The following is an 18,025-nucleotide window of genomic DNA, read 5'->3' on the forward strand; positions in this document are numbered from 1 at the left end:
GGAAGGTTATTCACCAGTAACGGGAGTTCTTTGAGGTAGTTGCCCCATGGGGTGTTCCATCACCCTTCTTCCTCTCTGCTTTGGAATCTCTCATATCTGTGGCAGAGAAGGAATTGAAGGGATGGTTGGCTGTGCATGCAGAGTAGCCGTTTCAAAAGTCACGCACCGGTGGCATGACTCTAAATCTCCGATTAGAAGCACAGCGGCACTCAGACATCTAAGGTGGAGCACCCACAGGGACAGCCATCTTGAAGAACTCTAGTTACTGCATCAGATGAGTAACTTTCCCATCCTGGGTCCAAGCCCCTCCTGCTCTGAACAAAAGGTTGGGATTAGATTCCTGGAGCTCTAGCAGCTATATGGTGAGTGACTGTTCCTGGTGCCTTACCCATGCATCGAACACCCTGTTATGCCTGGCTCTGGGCATTTTGCTTAGGGATGTCAACATAGAGACGACTACATGATTAATCAACAAACCTGGGTTTATTGGTTAATCCTGTCAACTACACGCATTATTCCCCCCTTGCTGCCTCTGTATTAGTGGATCTGCCTGGATACACCTGCCCACCCCCATCCCCATGCTGCTGTCTCTGATAGAGAGGCAGCAATGCAAAGAGTGATGGGGCAGGTGGGAGCCAATATGCTTGGGGATCTGGCTTTTAAGCTGGCTCTCCACATGTGCCAGCTCCGCAGACCCACCTGCCCCCCCCCCTTGCTGCTTCCTACAGAAGCAGTGGGGGAAAGGGAACTAGCAGGAGCCAGTGCTGGGTGGGAGTCCGCTTAAAAGTTGGCTCCCCCCAGCACTGGCTCCATGGAGCCACCTGCTCCCCCCTCCATCCCTCCACTGCTGCCTTTTTCAGAGGCAGTAGTATGGGGGTAGGGGAGGGAAAGCTGCTGACCCTGTTGGTGGGCATCTGAGGTCCTTGCAAACAGAGGCTGCTCTGGCATCCAATGGAGCAGCCTCTGTCCGCGGTGAGCATGGGCCTGCTGCAGACAGAGGCTGCTCCACAGCAGCAGCCCCTGTCCCTGGGGAGTCTGAGCTCCCCACGGACAGAGGCTGCATGGCAGAGTATCCTATGTCCGTGGGGAGCTTGGACCTCCCATGACAGAGGCTGTTGTCATCCCACACAGCTGCTTTTGATAGAAAGACAGCAACATGGGGTGGGAGGGGGCTCCCTGGGAGTGGGACCAGGTGTATACTGGCTGCCAGCCCCTGGGGACTATTGAATAGCCGTGTAACCGCTAACATTTTATACACTAACATCCCTGTTTGTGCTGCTCATACACAAAATTGGTTGCCTTGGAAGATGCAGCCAGCAATATTGGTTGATTATCATGTAGTTATTTCATCTCTTCGGAGAGCTAAAGCAAAGGGTCTCGACTCTGACCTCGTTCATCAGTCCCACATGAACATATGCTCATTAGCGAGCTGGTGAGTGAGAATTCCTCTTCTCCCTAACACTGGTGATTCACTGCAGAGCACCACACTTGCACCTCGTGGGAGGTGTGTGTCTATGGAATGGTGGGAAAGCAGGTGCAATGCCTTGGGGGGAGGAGGAAGAGCTTATTTTTCCATTGTCCTTCTATGCTCACATAAGAGAATTGGTTAATTAACTCCCTTACCACAGATTGGAGTATCGCCTTCATCTCAGCTGTTGGAGCTGTACTCCAAACAGTCCTGGGATGCCTGCAAGCAGTCCAGCCTACTTCATGGTTCCCAGAGAGAGTGTCCCTGGGACTTGTTCTGTTGCTCTGCTTTGAATTTCCTCTAATTGTCATGATCTTTGGCCTGCTGATGTCCCTAGACATGTATGCAGCCTCCTTAGAGCTGCTTAGTGAGGATCTATCCCCTGACTTTGCCTGGGGATGGCATGGACCAGAGCTGAGGGCTGGCTGCCAGGCAGGGTTGCAGTTCCTGTCATGCTATGAGAGTGGAGACCCCCAGGGTTGCAGTTCCTGGTGTGCTCTGGGAGCGGAGGCTCTGGGGTTGAAAAGTATAGAACTCCTCTTTTAGTTTCTTGCTATTTCTCTTTTCAGCGTTGTCAACATTTATAGTCTTCTTCCAAATGATGTGATCCTGCACAAGGCTGTTGTGCAGACTGATTTTTTGAGGTCTGCTGATACTGGGTCCATGTGTCCTGTCCTCCTCCTTAGTTTTCTTCCATCCACAGTCACTGAGGCTTTGTCTAGACTACACCTCTCTGTTGACAGAGAGATGTAGATTAGGCACTTCAGAATTGCTAATGATGCAGGGATTTAAATATCCTGCACTTCATTAGCATAAACATGGCCGTCACTTTTTTTGAAACTGAGCTTTTTTGAAAAAAAAACTGCAGTCTAAACACGGATCTGTCAAAAATAAACCCTTTTTCTACAGATCCTGTATTCTTCAAAAAATGAGATTTACAGGATCTGTTGAAAAAGGGTTTATTTTCGACAGATCCGCATCTAGACTGCTGTTTTTTTTGAAAAAGCTCCGTTTAAAAAAAAAAAAAGTGGCAGCCATGTTTATGCTAATGAAGTTCGGGATATTTAAATCCCTGCTTCATTAGCAGTTTCGACGTGCATAAGCTACATCTCTCTGTCGACAGAGAGGTGTAGTCTAGACACAGCCTGAAAGAACCATACAACTGATATACCTCCCTGGTCTCTGCTGAATATCCTCATGTCAGTGTAGCTTTGACTCACAGCTTGTCTTTAATTGGAGCAATCCACATCAGGTCCCTTACCATCTCATTGCATTTCCTATCCTGGAGTTGCCAACCGTATGACCATGTCAACATCTTCCTTTCTGTGGTGTAGAGTGTACAGAATTCCTTTTTTGGGATTGTCTGAGTCCCTTTATTGAAGGGGATATCAGCAGAGAGGGGTTGCCCTTTCCCTGCTCTAATGCTGTTGATGACTTCTCTGCAGACATTGGGATCAGGTGAAGGACTTAGTCCTCAGGACGTTCGACCAGGATGCTGAAGATTTCAGGCTGGAGAATATTGTGGAGCTTGGCCTGGATCAACACGTGGAGAAAATTAATGAAATCTCTGCATCAGCCACCAAGGAGCTGTCTATTGAGCTGGTAGAGCTTATCGTCTGTCTTTCCCTCTTTCCTAGTTCCTTTCCCATGGTTTTGTGAGCAGATGTGGAAGGTCTCAGTCCAGAACTTAGCAGGACAGGTGTCCATATCACAAAACACAATCATATTTGGCACTGATTGCTTATTATCATTTGGAGTCAGGAGTCTAGCCCTGGAGTCCAGACTCCTAGTCACACTGCATTACCTATTAGCTATTTTCCTGCTCAGAGAAGAACCCAGCAGTCCCAGCTCCTTCACCTTCTCTCTAACCACTGATCTACCCTCCCATCTCTGGCCTAGGAATGGAACCTGGGGATCCTGACTCCCAGCCCTGCCTCGTTCTAACCCGCTACCTCCTCTCCCCTCTTGGAACCATGAATAGCCCCCAGGCTCAGTGAGGCCCTTAAACCTGAGATGGCCAACCTAGGCTAGCAAGTGAGCTGCATGAATGGCCCTCCTTCATCTCAGTGGACCGTAAGATTTCATAACCAAGATGATATCCCAGGATAGGGTAGTTTTGTTAACTGAGTTTGTGTACCTAGAATTTGCAGGGTGTGTCAATTGAACAAAGCAATGCTTTGATTGGATACAGAGAGGGAGCACATGATTCTAACAGTCACTGTTGTGTACAGTCACCATGTACCTCACTTTACATGCACTTGCTTTACATGTGTGTCACTTCAGTAATACTATGTGAATGGAATCTGGCAACCCTGCCTGTGGGCAACAGTAACCAAAATGTCTTCTAGGCCACACATAAAATGTTGATGTGACCCATGGGCCACAGTTTTTGCACCACTTCCTTAGACACACAGCCTCTCCTTCCGACCGTAGCGCCGCTCAGACACATTTCCCTGTGTATTTCATGCTGTCTATCCCTGTCTTTCTTCTAGGCTCTCCAAGTCATCGCCAAGACCTGGGATGTCACATTGCTAGATATTGTGCCATATAAGGACAAGGGGCACCATCGACTCAGGTCAGGTTTCCCAAGATCTTCCTTACATTGCTGACTGGAAAGATTTGGGGTGCAGGGTTCCTGGTAGAGAAGCAGCTGAGCATTCTAGGGTGTCTCCTGCAGAGTAGAATTGGGTTGTTAATGAAACACTATGGAAAGCAGAGGGGAAAGCTGTCTTATGTATGTGACAGTGTACAGTCACAGAAGACTCCTTGGGGTTGCTTCCCAGTGTGCTGACAAAATAACTGACATTCCCCGCCCCCCTCCCCCCCCGCTCTCTGGGGCTACTCAACAACCTGTCTTGCTGGGCCAGATTTCCCGGTTTCCCCCAGCCAAGACACAGAGCTGAGCTCACTGCCCTCCCGAAGAGCAGTGCAGACGATAAATCACTTCAGATTTGAGGAGAATGCAGTTTCAGGCACAGCAGCCAGGAAACCCACCCCCAAGTGGGATCAGAACCCCAAATAAATAATTCAAGCAAGCAAGCCCCCTTTAACAGTGAAAGGATGATGTACACACTGATTGGTCCCCCAGGTAACAATTATTTACACTCAGCTTGGTAGTAAATAAAAGTGATATTATTAAGGACAAACAGTAGGATTTAAGTAATTGCAAGTGAAAATGGACAGAGCAAAATAAATTACAAATTTAAAACAACAGAAAATGAATAGCTAGTTCTAACACATTAAAGCTTCTAGCAAACTTCCCCTAAAGCTGTTCTTATTTCGCTAAACTTCCAGGCCAGGGAAGATCTTTTTTTTTCTGGGGTCTTTGGCTCCTTTTTGGGTGTCTCATGCCAGCCAAAGACAAAGAGCCTGAAAATTTTGCATCCTTTTGGGTGGGAATTCATCAGATTGTGATATTCAATTTCATAGGCGTGCGCAGCACATTTCATTAGGGTGCGCACTCAAAGCATTTTTTTAAAAATGTACTCTTTGACCCTCCCCCCATTAGCCACAGCCCCTGACCCCCATTAGCCACGCCTCTGGGGGTAATACTTTTGGGACAATTTGTACACATGACCAGAAATAAAAGGTGTCATGTGATGACCCCCTTCCCCAAGGACTTTTCCCACCATCCTCTTACCAATAGGGATTAGTTTGGCCCTCACCAAACCCCCCGCCCATGCTGCTATCCTGCAATTCCTTTAACCCAATCTGTGTGACATTAACTCGGGGGGTGGAGAGGCTGGGGGAAGTGTTCCTTCTAAGAGTTTCCTCCCATGAGCAGAATGAATTTTGTGTTGTGCACCATTACTGAGTTCATGTGGCTTGTTTGGATGCGCCACCGTGGCACCCAATTTATTAATAAATATCTTATTAACCTCTACCTTTTTTCTCTGCTGCCATGTCTCCTCCCCTTGCTCCATCAGCTCCCCTGGTGCCTGCTGCCCCCCAACACCTCACCCTCCTCTGTTGTCCTGACTCCTGCCCTTCTCACTACCCTCAGCCCTCCTGAGACCTGCCCCACTCCACCAGCCCTTCTCTCCTCCCTGTGCCCACTCCTCCAGTAGCCCCATGCTGATTATGTGAACTACCGTATTTTCCGGCGTATAGGGCGACTGGGCGTATAAGACGACCCCCTATCTTTTTAATTAAAAGATAGGGTTTCATCTTATACCCCAGCGCCCCTCCGCCTCCTTTGCTCCCGGTGTCCCTGGTCTGCTGGAGATGGTCCCCAGCAGACCAGAGGCACCGGGAGCAAAGCCGCCAGGAGCGCCTGGGCTCCCGGGCTCCCCCCCCCCCCCCCGCCGGAGCCCCTCCGCGGCTTTGAAAGCCTCGGGGGAAGCCAGCGGGGGGACATCCCAGGCGCGCATGGGCTGCCCGCCCGCCGGAGCCCCTCCGCGGCTTTGAAAGCCTCGGGGGAAGCCGGCGGCGGGGCATCCCAGGCGCGCATGGGCTGCCCGCCCGCCGGAGCCCCTCCGCGGCTTTGAAAGCCTCGGGGGAAGCCGGCGGCGGGGCATCCCAGGCGCGCATGGGCTGCCCCCCCTCCGGAGCCCCTCCGCGGCGGCGCGGAGGGGCTCCGGAGGGGGGGCAGCCCATGCGCGCCTGGGATGCCCCGCCGCCGGCTTCCCCCGAGGCTTTCAAAGCCGCGGAGGGGCTCCGGCGGCGGGGCATCCGGCGTACAAGACGACCCCCGATTTTTGGGGGATGTTTTTTAACTTCAAAGGTCGTCTTGTACGCCGGAATATACGGTACTCCTCCTCATCCCCTCTCCTAACACCTCCCACTACACACCTGCCCTGCCTCTCTCCTCTGGTGCTGGTCCCTCCCCTGCAGGTGTCTGTCCTTCTGCTTCACCCCCAGAATCCCCTGGCACTTGCACCTTCCCTTAGCCCTGCACCCTCCTGGTGCCTCCCCCTTCCCTCACTGCCCCGGCCCCCTTTGCCCTCTTTTTCCCTGATGCCCACCCCCTCACCACCCTCTGCCCCCGTTCCCCTCATTCCCCTGTGCCCTCTCCCATGCCTTGCTCCATCCTTGCCTTCCTCATGCCCACCCCTTCTTTCATGCCTTCTCCCAGCACCTCCCCTTCTCTCTTCTAGCCCCCCAAAGCCCTTCCCCTCTCCTCTTCTAGCATCATCCTGTCCCCCCTCTCACTGACACTTCCCCATCTGCCCTTTTCCTCATTGTCTGCACTTGGCCCCCTTGCATTTGTCTCTCTCCTCCACTCTGTCCCTTGGTGCCTTCTCCTTTCTTCTCCTGAACTGCCCCCCTCCCTTCAGCACAAGCCCCTTCCTCTCTGATCCTTTCCCCCTATTTTTCCCTCCTCCTCCACAGCCACCAGCTGGTCTGTAACAGAGTTCTAGGGTCACCCTGCCTGTCACCCTTCTGGTGCTCCCCCTACTCTGTCTTTCTTAGGTTTCTCAGCCCCCTTTTGGGCCACAAACCCACACCCTGCAGTCTCTAGTTCCCAAAGTTCTGGCAATCTCCCCATCACTTGGTGCCTGCACCGGGTCCGACTCATAAGGTTGCCAGGTGTCTGGTTTTCTACCAGACAATCCAGTTTTTGGGCCCTCTGGTTTAAAAAAAAAAAAAAAATCCAGAAAATACCCGACACGTGCAGTGTTCGGTATTTCCTGGTTTTCCGTCTGGGCGCCAGACTGTGAAGCCTGGCAGTGGTGGGGGAATGACTGGAAGGTGGGGTGCAATCAGTACTGGGAGCCTCTAGTGGAGGGGGTGGGGGCTGGCCAGGAGGAAGGGGGGGCGGGAAGCAGAGCTGGCGGGGGGTCCAGGAGCCGCAGGACTGGCCTGGAGGGGGGGGGGGGCGGGAGAAAGGAGGTGCAGGAAGTAGAGCGGGGGAGAGGGGGGTCGAGGAACGTGGGGTTGGCAGGGAAGAAGAGGGGGGCCTCCCCCCCACCCCGAGGCCAGCCGTGCTGCCCCCGCCCCCGAGCCCCCCGCCCCGAGCCCAGCCACGCTGCCTGACCCAACCCCAGCTGTGCTTCTCCCGAGCCGAGCCGACCCCGGCCTAACCGCGCTTCTCTCATCCCCTGTCCGGAGACAGGTGCACCCCTTGCCTTCCCGCCCGGGGTTTAAACTTACCTTGCTTGCTGGGGAGGTGGGGTGATGATTCTGCTCCCTGCCGCCTCTTTCCATGGGGTCCTAAGACCTGCCGGTTTTAGCCACGCCACGCATGCATGGCAAACCCTGTGCAGCGTCCATTCCCCTGCGCACCAAGGCGGCCCTTTGAAACATTAGGGTGTGCCTAGGCACACCCGGCACATCTCGTGTGCACACCAGCATTCAGTTTGATAGGTTGCAGGACATATTTTGTCCAAAGCATCTTTGAGTTATGCATATTTGTATCCATAAGACAGTTTCATAAAGCATGGGGGGGAGGGTCTGTCACAATTGAATCATTTCACTTTCTGTCTGAGTACAGGTAGATAGGTGAACCCTCCCTTGAACACTTCCTTCCCTTCACAGAGCTGAGACTAGAACTCCAGCCCTCATTCTAACTGCCTGACCATTTTCCTCTGAGCTCAAGTGTCCTACTCCCAGTCTCCTTGCTCTGACTGCTAGACTCCATTCCCCTTCCACAGCCAGGTATAGGACCCAGCAGTCCTGGTTTCCAGACTTGTTTGACACTTAAATGTTAGGTTGGCATAGTTATGTTGGTTGGGTGTGAAAAATCTATCACCTGAATGATGGAGCCGTGCTTTCTGACCTTGTGTAGACACAGCTGTGTCAACAAAAGAATGCTTCCATTGAGTAGCTCCTGTTGTTTAGGGTGGTTGTGTCCTTACACTGACAAAGAAATCCCTTCTATTGCTTTAGGCTGAGTCCTTGTCACATGGCACATCAGCATTCTATGCTAGTGTAGTCTGTGAAGTGTAGACATAACCCCAGCCTCCTTGTTCTGACTACTCAGCCTTACTCCTCTTCTACAGTCAGAAGCAGAACTAGAGATGTGAAGTCCCAGCACTACCCACTAAGCATGGTTTCCTTTCTTTCCAAAAGAGCCGAACAGCAGAGCAGACCAAGGCCTTTAGCTTTCCCATTTGTCTTTCTCACAGGCCCAGGTTTGTAAGTAGAGAGCAAGTTGTCTGAGGACATCCTGACCTCTGGAGCTGCTGGCTGCGGCAGGGTTGTCCCTTGGTGATTCGGTTAATATCTGGGAGCTGCAGAGCTGGCATATGGCTGTCTGTGGTGTGGCAGCAAAGAGCTTGCTCAGCTCTGTGATGAAAATGTGTTTATGCCTGAAGGGGAGGAGACAAACTGCTGTTCATCTAGGGAGACTAGGAACAAGGGAGCCAGGGAGGGAACCACTGGAGGGTACACAGTGCTCTGCATTGCTTGGTAAGCTGTGTGCTGGCAAAGCGAGTGTTTGAACACAGCCAAATGTCAGTGTACCTGTCAGACAAAAGAATGCAGGCAAGATTGCCAGGCTGGGGGGCTTTCATGGGAAGCAGGCATGCTGTAAAAAAGGCAGGCATACATAAGCGGTTGTCCATGAGTTCCCAGTGTGCCCCTAGAACCAAAATGGCTAATGTAAGAGCTGAGGAATCTTGTGTTGGAGTCCATGTGGATGTGGCATTAGTGTGATCCCTGCTGGGATACTCTGCGCTCCAAATCTGCTGTCCACAACTCTGAAGGCCACTGTTAAGTTGGAGAGCGCTCAGCAAAGAGTAAGGTGAATGAAGAAAGGGTTGGCAAACATGCCCTTGGGGGAAACTACTGGAACCCCATCTGCCCAGCTTCACAAAGAGAAGGTGGAGGGGTGATTTGGTCCCAGTCCCAAAGTAATTACATGGGGAAATATTTGGTAGAGGGTTCTGAAGTCTCTTAAGTAAAGGTCTAAAGCAGGCGTGTCCAAAGTCTGGCCCACGGGCCAATTGCGGCCCGTGTTCCGATTTAATACGGCCCCCGCTTCCTCCCCCTCTCCTGGCTCCCCGGCGCTCTTTTGAACTGGCGCGCCCAGCGCGCCGCTTCTGGCCGCGCCGCCGCCGCCGCAGCACATGGCCTCCGCAGTCCTAGAGCCTGCCCTGTAGGGCACGTCCGCAGCCCCGCTCCCCCGCTCGGCTGCGGGTTCACCCTGCCCCCGGGCCGCCGTGAGGCCGGCGTGCCCTGCGCTCTCCGCCCGCCTCCGACCCTGTGGGCCCTCCGCCTTGGGGCTGAGAGTGCGGGGACGGCCCTCACGCATGTTCACTTCTTCAGATCTGGCCCTCTTTGAAAAAAGTTTGGACACCCCTGGTCTAAAGTGATCCAGGGACTGGGTGCTGAAGCTAGACAAACGGGGACAGGAAATAAGGTACACACACTGAACAGCCAGGGGAATTAACCATTAGAATGGCTTCCTCACAGTGTGGCAGATTCTCCCTCACCCGGCAGATTTTCAGTAAGATGGGCAGTTTTGGGTGGACCTGCTCTAGTCCAAAAGTTGTATCAGGGAAGTGCTTATGGCCTGTGCAGTTGCAATGGTTCTTCTGACGTAGGCCTATGAGACTCTGGGAGGTCTGGTGCCTGCCACTGGCTTGGGGTCTTTACTGATCCCTGACTTCTTACCAATTTGACATAGTATTGCAGATGGCAGCCGGTCACTTCACCAGCATACCATTCCCTTAAGTTTTCTATAGTGTTGGGCCTCCTGCCCCACCCTTGGAATGAACTCACAGATGGCTTAGCTTCATCTTGAGAAGGGGGCATGGCATCATGAGGGATGGAACCTAATCCCTCACCACCTAAAGGATCTAGGTGACCCCAAAACGGATTCTGTCCAGTTGTCACTATCCAGTGATGTGGGACGGGAGATGGCTTGAGAGGTCTGGGAATGAGATATGGGGCTTTTCACATCTCTGGGTCACTGATTCCATTCTAGCTCACTCTGTGGGGACTGGCTGGTTCAGGAAATGGGATATGAGGGATTTCATGTGTAGAAGGACCCAACTCTGATCTGGCCCCATGATGGGGGCTCAGAGGGTCAGGAAATGAAATGCATGCCCTTTCCATTGTAAGGGTGCCAGCTCCTCTTCATTCCCAGGGTGAGGAGTCTTGGCTCCAGGATTGGGGAATGGGATAAAAGACCTGTGCAATGGCCAGGGGGGCATTGGCTTCCATCCAGCCCCACACAGGGACTGATTTGGATCAGGGGGACAGAGGATGAGGCAAGGGTCTGTCCCCTCTAGGGGCATCAGTTCTCATCCAGCCCAACGGATTGGCAGCATGACAGCCTTGTCATGGTGGAGAATGGGACCAGGTCTCTTCCCCTATAGGGTACTAGCTTCAATCCTGCCCCAGCTCACATGTGGCTGTGTGTGTATATTTGTTGCTGCTTCTTTGAGAGACATTCCTGTGGGTGCTCCACAGCATGTCAGTGCATTCCAGCACCGCAGACCAGATTCTTCATAGTGCCTAGGGGGCCGCAAATGTGCGGTGAGCAGGGCATGGCTTAAGATGAAGGTTGGCAGTGCCCTTCACTCTGTGTCAATCCTGTAGATAAGTAGTTGAATTTCAGTTATTTCTCCCTTGTTTATCTCACGCCTTATCCAAATTTGTTGTCCTAAAAAAAATAATTTTTTTCTCCAAGTTATTTTCCTTCATTACTGTTGTTGCTGTTCATCCCACCAGTAATGCCAGGGTCACCGGGCTTTAAACGTTGTACAGCCTGTAACAATGCCATGCTATGACGGGGTCCGGGGCTGGGGGGCCACCCCCTGCACCCCTTAAGATGGTCCCGCTTCTGGCACTAGCAGTTCCCACACCTCACTCCAGTGCGACTTGTGTTCGGTACACTACGATGGGCGCATTCTATGCGCAGACAGCAAGTGTCCAATGCTCCCTGGGTCGGAGAGGGAGAGGGGGGCCCGGGCCCGCCCTCACTCACAGGCCCCAGCCCAGGGCCCTAAGGACATGGATCCACCGCTGTCCAGACCGGCTGACGGGGTGTACAGCCGAAACACGCCACCCCACCAACCCCTCCTGGTTGCGCCCTGGGCTGCTTCCTCCTTCTCTTCTGCCCCTGCAGGTCTGCCTTATGGGGCCAGGCATTTGGGAGCCCTCGTCGTCGCCCCCCTCTCAGGTTCCGCCAGCCCCCCGGGTCCGGGGTCTCGACAGGATGCCTCCGGAGCGGGGTGCCGATCAGGGGCTCTGGTTCCTCCGAGCTGCGTCAGTTTCGGCTCTCCACCACCCCCTTTGCTGCCCTGGCGGCGGCATTTTTAAACTTCTCGCCGCTTCTGGCACTCCCCGGGGGTGGGCCCAAGCTGTGCCGACGTGATGAGGGAGGGGAAGGCCTGCCTCCTCTGCACTGGCCGCGCCATGGCTCTCCGCAGCCCCCACGGCTCACCAGTTGCGCAGCCGTGCGGGAGCACCTGGCACACCACCGGTGCCCTGCCCCTGGGGCCCCAAACAGGGCTTTCCCGCCGGGGGGCTTCAGTGCGGGACGGGGGCGTCCCGTCACACATGCCCATCTCCGTTAGACATTCTAAGTGCATGAAATGCCTCGTTGAGTCCCATGTCCAACATGACTGCCTTCTCCAACCCAGGCATAGAATGCCCTGACAAACTGAGGCCTGAAAAGGGGAAAAAAGTCCCTAAAGAAATGTCCCTCTTCTTTACCTCATGAAGTCCAGTCGTCCAAATGATGCACAACTGAAAGATCAGCACCGGGGGCTGAGAGGCCACCCTGCTCCAGTACTTACGATGCACTGGGCGTTTCCGGTACCAATCAGGCTCCCTCCAATAATGACATGCATAGATCCCGCACTGAGACTACAAGCCTGTCTGTGCCTGCCTTGTGTACCTCTGCTCCTACTGTGGTACCCTGCAACCAGCATGCGGATTTATCAACATTAAGGCCTACCAATATGGCACCGCAGCAGCCAGCCGTACAGGCCATTGGTACTGCGACCCCCCTCAGCACTGCACCTCACATCCATGTCAACCACCACTACATCAACCCTGGTACTGCTCACAGTACCATCCACTCTGGCACCCAGGTACTTCCCACCAGAGAGAGCTTATGGTGTCGTTTAAGTTTAATTCTTCGAGTGGTTGCTTCTGTCCATTCGAGTGAGGTGTGTGCACGCCACATGCACAGTTCTGTGGAACATTTTTCTCCTAGCAGCACCCATAGTGCCAGCAGGTCGCCCCCTGGAGTGGTGCCGCTATAGCAGCCCATAAGTATCCTGCCAGCACTTCCCCTCCTCAGTTCCTTCTTACTGCCTGTGATGGTTGGAGGGTGTCAATTACTTTAGCTAGCTTGATGTTCCCTGCTTATCTCTTTGGTGTAAATAGTTCTCTGTAATTATCCCATTAGTTAGGTACTTAGTGTTAGACTTTCTTTTCTTTGTCCTCCCCCTCTCTCCCGGGGTAGGGAATGCCTGGACTGCAGGGGTTTAAGCTTTGTGCCTCCTGCACAAAATTTATGCCCAGAGGTGACCCCCATGACAACTGCTTAAAGTGTCTGGGAGGAGGGCCATTTGACAGACACATGTAGAATCTGTCGGGCATTCAAGCTACAAACAAAAAGAGAGGGACTCGCATTTAAAACTCTGCAACTGGCACCAGCTCCTCAGGCCACACCGGAGGTTGCACGTGCCGTGTCGGCACGTGATGGGGCATCGGTGCCTAAGCCATTGGCACTGAGACACCACTCTCAGTCCCCGGCCCTGAAGAGGGCTAAGGCTTCAAGGAGTTGGTCGCCTAGCCATAAGCCTGGTGCAGGCAAGCACCATTGTCAGTGGCAATCTGAGTGGTCCGACGCTCCTCTGGGGACTCAGAAGGATAGTTTTGGCAGCAATCTAGGCATGCTGTCACTGCACCGGCCATCAATGCCTGAGACCTTCAAGGCGTCCCATGACCACCTCATGGCCTCCCCGCACTCGCACTCGGACAGCGGCGGTGCCGTCAACTGCTCATAGTGTTGTCATCCCTGGCAACCCTGTTCTTCTTCGAGTGACCCCCGTGGGTGCTCCACTCTAGGTGTCGGGTCCCGTCCCGGCGCCGCGGCTCGGAGAATTTTCATAGCCGTGCTCAGCCAGCCCGCGCATGCACGCTCCTTCAAAGTGCCGTTCGCGCCTTTGATCAGCCGCGCGCAGGCTGGCAACCGCCAGTTCCTCTCAACCGCCTCAGGTCGTGGTCGGAGCTCCCTGTGTTCTTATATCTACGGTTTTCAGTAGCATGACTAGTAGTTGTTCTTTCAGTGTAAATAGTTTCTTTAGGTTTAGTCGTGTTCGTGTTCTACAGTTTATTGATCTTAAAAAAAAAAAAAGAAGGTTTTTTTTCTCTTCAGCGCTTCAACGCTACAGCTAAGCGCTAAGGACCTGAAGTTGTCAAAGAGCAAATACAGCCTGGGTTGACATCCAGTCACCCTATTCGGCCCCTAGCAATGCCGGGGTCTCCTGGTTTTAAAAAATGTTCAGTTTGTCGGGAGGCTATGCCGGCGGCCGATGGGCATGATGCTTGCATAAGGTGCCTGGGCGAATCTCACGTCCCTCAAAAGTGCATCCACTGTTGCAAGCTCGCATCCAGAGTCCGCAAAGAGCGGGAGTTAAAGCTCCGGATGATGTCCTTTGATAAGGCACTACAACCTGAATCCCATACCCTCTCCAGCCGCGACAAAAACTTCTATGGCTAAAAGGAGAGTGGCTTCTCCCGGACCGGCAACTTCAAAGAGGGTGAAGCCGTCCACGACTCGCTCCCTCCCTCCCTCCCTCCGGCAGCTTCAAGGGCTTCGGCAGCCCCCAATGGGACCCCCGCGGAGTCCCGACACTCTACTGACCCTGGCAACAGGGGATCGCAAATACCGAGGACTCGGGCTGCTTCAGCACCGGCATTGGTGGCGCCGGCTTCAGCTTCTCCAGCACCTGACGCAGTGCTAACGCTGAAACCGACAAGTAAGCCGGTGCCGGGGGCAATGGCATTAACTTCAGCGGTGCGGGCTCCAGCGGCACCGCTTGTGACAGTACCGGCTTTGACGGCACCGGACCAAGGCGCACAGGTCTCTGAGATGGCACCTCCGGCAGATTTAACGATGTCGGCACCGAGTGTTCTACCGGCACCGACAGCAGAGCACCTGCAGCTGATCTACCCGGCACCACTCTGCTTTCATTCCGTGCAGAGCTCCCCGGTTGCCATGGAAACAGGCAGTGCCTCAATACCTAAAAAAGCACTATCAATAATCCATGGGAGGGACAGATCTGCCTCCCCAATTTTTTCACCAGGACCATCTCCTTCGCCACCAAGGTGTGCACGTTATCACGACTATAGCGTCTCCCCGATCCGTCTCACATACAGACGGCGCAATTACAGAGACACAGTATATCTAGAAGCACAGCGATCCCGTTCACGATCTCGTTCACCTCGACGGTCATCTAGATATGGGTCCTCTAGACGCTCTCCACACCGTGTCTATTACATTCAGCACAGTAGTGCACGCTCATCGTGTCATTCTTCCCCATCACGTTCTGAACGCTACTATGATCACTATTATCGTTCGTGTGAGGATGGTACACACCGTGAACGGCTATTATCTTAACATAGGGGATCCTCCTGCAACTGCCCATCACCAATTACACAATACTTACCTCAACAACCACAACAATTAAACTCACCTCCTCTGTCGATAAGTCAATCTGTCCAACAGGATCAGTCCGACCTGGAAGAGGGGCAACTGTCTGACACAGAGGATCCCAAGCCAGAAACTTCTCCAACGGACTGTGCATCTTCATCACCGGATGAGGCAATCTGCCCAAGTGAATTGTCTCCACCGGATGACCTAAAACAGTTCCAGGACCTGTTTAAGCGAGTTGCAGGCACACAGGAAATACAGCTGGCAGATGTTCCGGTGAAGACACACCGCCTATTAAAGAACCTCCGCCCACAGCAGCGTGCAAAGATCGCCTTACCAATTGACGACGCGATCATGGAAATGGTGGACGAGATATGGCAGACTCCAACATCGGTTACTCCTATGAATAAGAAAGCCGATAAGAAATATTTCGTGCCGGCAAACGGGTTAGATTTTCTATTCAACCACCCTCAGCCCAATTCGTTAGTGGTTGATGCAGCGCAGCGAAGGACCAAAGCGCCACAGTACAAAAGTGCGCTCCCAGATAAAGACAATAATTTCTATTTGGTAGAAAGGTCTATTCTTCAGCCACACTCCTATTACGTATGGCTAACTACTCGGCTCATTTATCAAATCACAACTTTGATAATTATTCGAAGCTAGCGGAGTTGTTACATCATCTTCCAGACACTAAGAAACCACTATTAAAAGCAATTGTTCAGGAAGGATATGCAGCATGTAGTACTGCATTGCAAATTGCAATGGACGTGGCCGACACAGCAGCTCGGGCCACGGCTACGGGTATCGCAATGAGGAGGTCGTCATGACTTTCATCCGCAGGAGCACCGGAGGAGTTGCAAAATAAAGTTGAAGATCTCCCCTTCGATAAGCTTAAACTTTTTGCAGCAAATACTGACGAGGTTCTCCATTTGGGCAAGGATTCTCATGCCACCTTACGTACGCTGGGGATGTATACGCCCAACTTTAAACGAAGGTGCTATTACCCTTATCAGAGAAGATATGATTTTAACTTTTCCAGACATCAGACACGCACGTCGGAAAATCAGCGCCCTAGGCAACGACCCCAGCAAAATCGTTCAACCAGCCAGTCTTCAACCAAACAGCAGATTTGACTTCCCTGTCGAGGTTGCAAGCACGCCTTCCTCGATCAACACGGAGAACGACACTTCTTATCTTTTCCACCATCGACTGAAATCATATTATCACCAGTGGTCCAACATCACCACAGACAGATGGGTACTAGAAGTGGTGCAGTACGGCCTCTCAATTCCTTTTCTCTCCATTCCCCCTCCCACCCCACCCACCCCGTCCCTTTTCAGGGACCCTTCTCACGAGCAACTGCTGAAACAAGAAGTCCTCCGTTTGCTCGCTATCGGGGCAATAGAGAGAGTACCCGAACAATTTTGGGGAAAAGGTTGTTATTCCCGGTATTTCCTCACACCAAAGAAATCAGGAGGCTGGAGGCCCATTCTAGACCTCCGAAAGTTAAACCGTCACCTTCGAAAGTGTCGATTCAAGATGGTGACCTTAGCAACTATCATTCCATCGTTGAACAAAGGAGATTGGCTTGCAGTCCTCGACTTACAGGACGCTTATTTCCACGTAGCTATTCACGTGGCTCACAGGCGTTTTCTTCTATTCCAATTGGGGAACGAACATTTCCAGTACACGGTTCTACCATTTGGACTGGCGTGTGCCCCCAGGGTCTTCACCAAAACTATAGCAGTAGTGGCGGCCCATTTACGCAGGACAGGAGTGACAATATTCCCTTATTTGGACGATTGTCTCATCAGGGGCCCAACATATACAGAGACATGTCATATGGTGCAGACAGTATCCAGCCAGTTTGCATCCCTGGGCCTTCTCATAAATTTAAAAAAGTCATCATTAGTTCCGTGCCAAAACCTGATTTTTATAGGTACACAGCTCGACTCAGCGGTGGCACGGGCATACCTACCGTCGGAACGTTTTGTGGCGATTCAAGACCTTGTTCATATGGTCACGCGTGCTCCGACAATTCCTACACGTGTCTGTTTACAGCTAATGGGCCATATGGCAGCTTCCACCGTAGTGGTACAAAACGCAAGGTTACGTTTTCGCTGCCTCCAACATTGATTGGCCATGGTCTACAGCCCAGCAAAGAACAGTATCCACAGATCGGTGGTGGTACCCCAACATATACGGGATTCTATTCAGTGGTGGGTCAAACCCAGCAATCTTCTCACGGGCATCCCATTTCATCGCCCGCAGCCTACAAGGCAGATAACTACGGATGCTTCCCTCACGGGTTGGGGGGCGCACATGGACAACATGACTATCCAAGGTCGCTGGTCAGCGCAAGAAATGATGCTGCACATCAACGTACTCGAGTTACGGGCGGTACGACATGCTTGCAAGCATTTTCAGTCCCACATACAGGATACAACTACCAGAATCAGGACAGACAACATGGCAACCATGTTTTATATCAACAGACAGGGAGGCGCCCGATCTCGTTCCCTGTGCGCGGAGGCTGTTCGGCTATGGAATTGGTGTATTCACAACAACACTATTCTAGTAGCGTCCTACCTTCCAGGCACCGACAATTTAGTAGCGGACTCACTCAGCAGACGTTTTCCCCACGACCACGAGTGGGAACTCTGCACAGAGGTTTTAAACCATATATTTGTCCGGTGAGGATTTCCGATAATAGACTTGTTTGCCACAGAAAACAACAGGAAATGCCCCATCTATTGTTCAAGAGTGGGAGTAGGACATCAGTCACTAGGAGATGCCTTCCTTCTTCACTGGGGACGGACACTGTTGTATGCTTTTCCCCCAGTTGTTCTAATACCCAAGGTTCTCGAAAAAATCAGCTTAGATGGGGCTCGAGTAATTCTTATAGCCCCAGCGTGGGCTCGTCAGCCTTGGTTCTCAATACTCCATCAGATGTCGGTAAAGACACCGTACTCCCTACCTCTACTCCCGAATCTCTTGAC

General features: G+C 52.6%; 1 protein-coding gene across 9 annotated transcripts in view; it reads left to right on the forward strand.

Moving 5' to 3' along the window:
* The window catches only part of DNAH2 (dynein axonemal heavy chain 2), a 293,067-nt gene that overhangs the window by 108,808 nt on the left and 166,234 nt on the right, over positions 1-18,025 (forward strand). For all 9 annotated transcript variants that reach the window (XM_075908075.1, XM_075908072.1, XM_075908076.1 and 6 more), the window contains 2 exons: positions 2,914-3,070; positions 3,961-4,043. In XM_075908075.1, coding sequence (XP_075764190.1) covers positions 2,914-3,070; positions 3,961-4,043 — 240 coding nt within the window. The remainder of the gene's footprint in view (positions 1-2,913; positions 3,071-3,960; positions 4,044-18,025) is intronic.

This window comes from Pelodiscus sinensis, chromosome 24 (assembly GCF_049634645.1).
Source record: "Pelodiscus sinensis isolate JC-2024 chromosome 24, ASM4963464v1, whole genome shotgun sequence".
Lineage (NCBI taxonomy): Eukaryota > Metazoa > Chordata > Testudines > Trionychidae > Pelodiscus > Pelodiscus sinensis.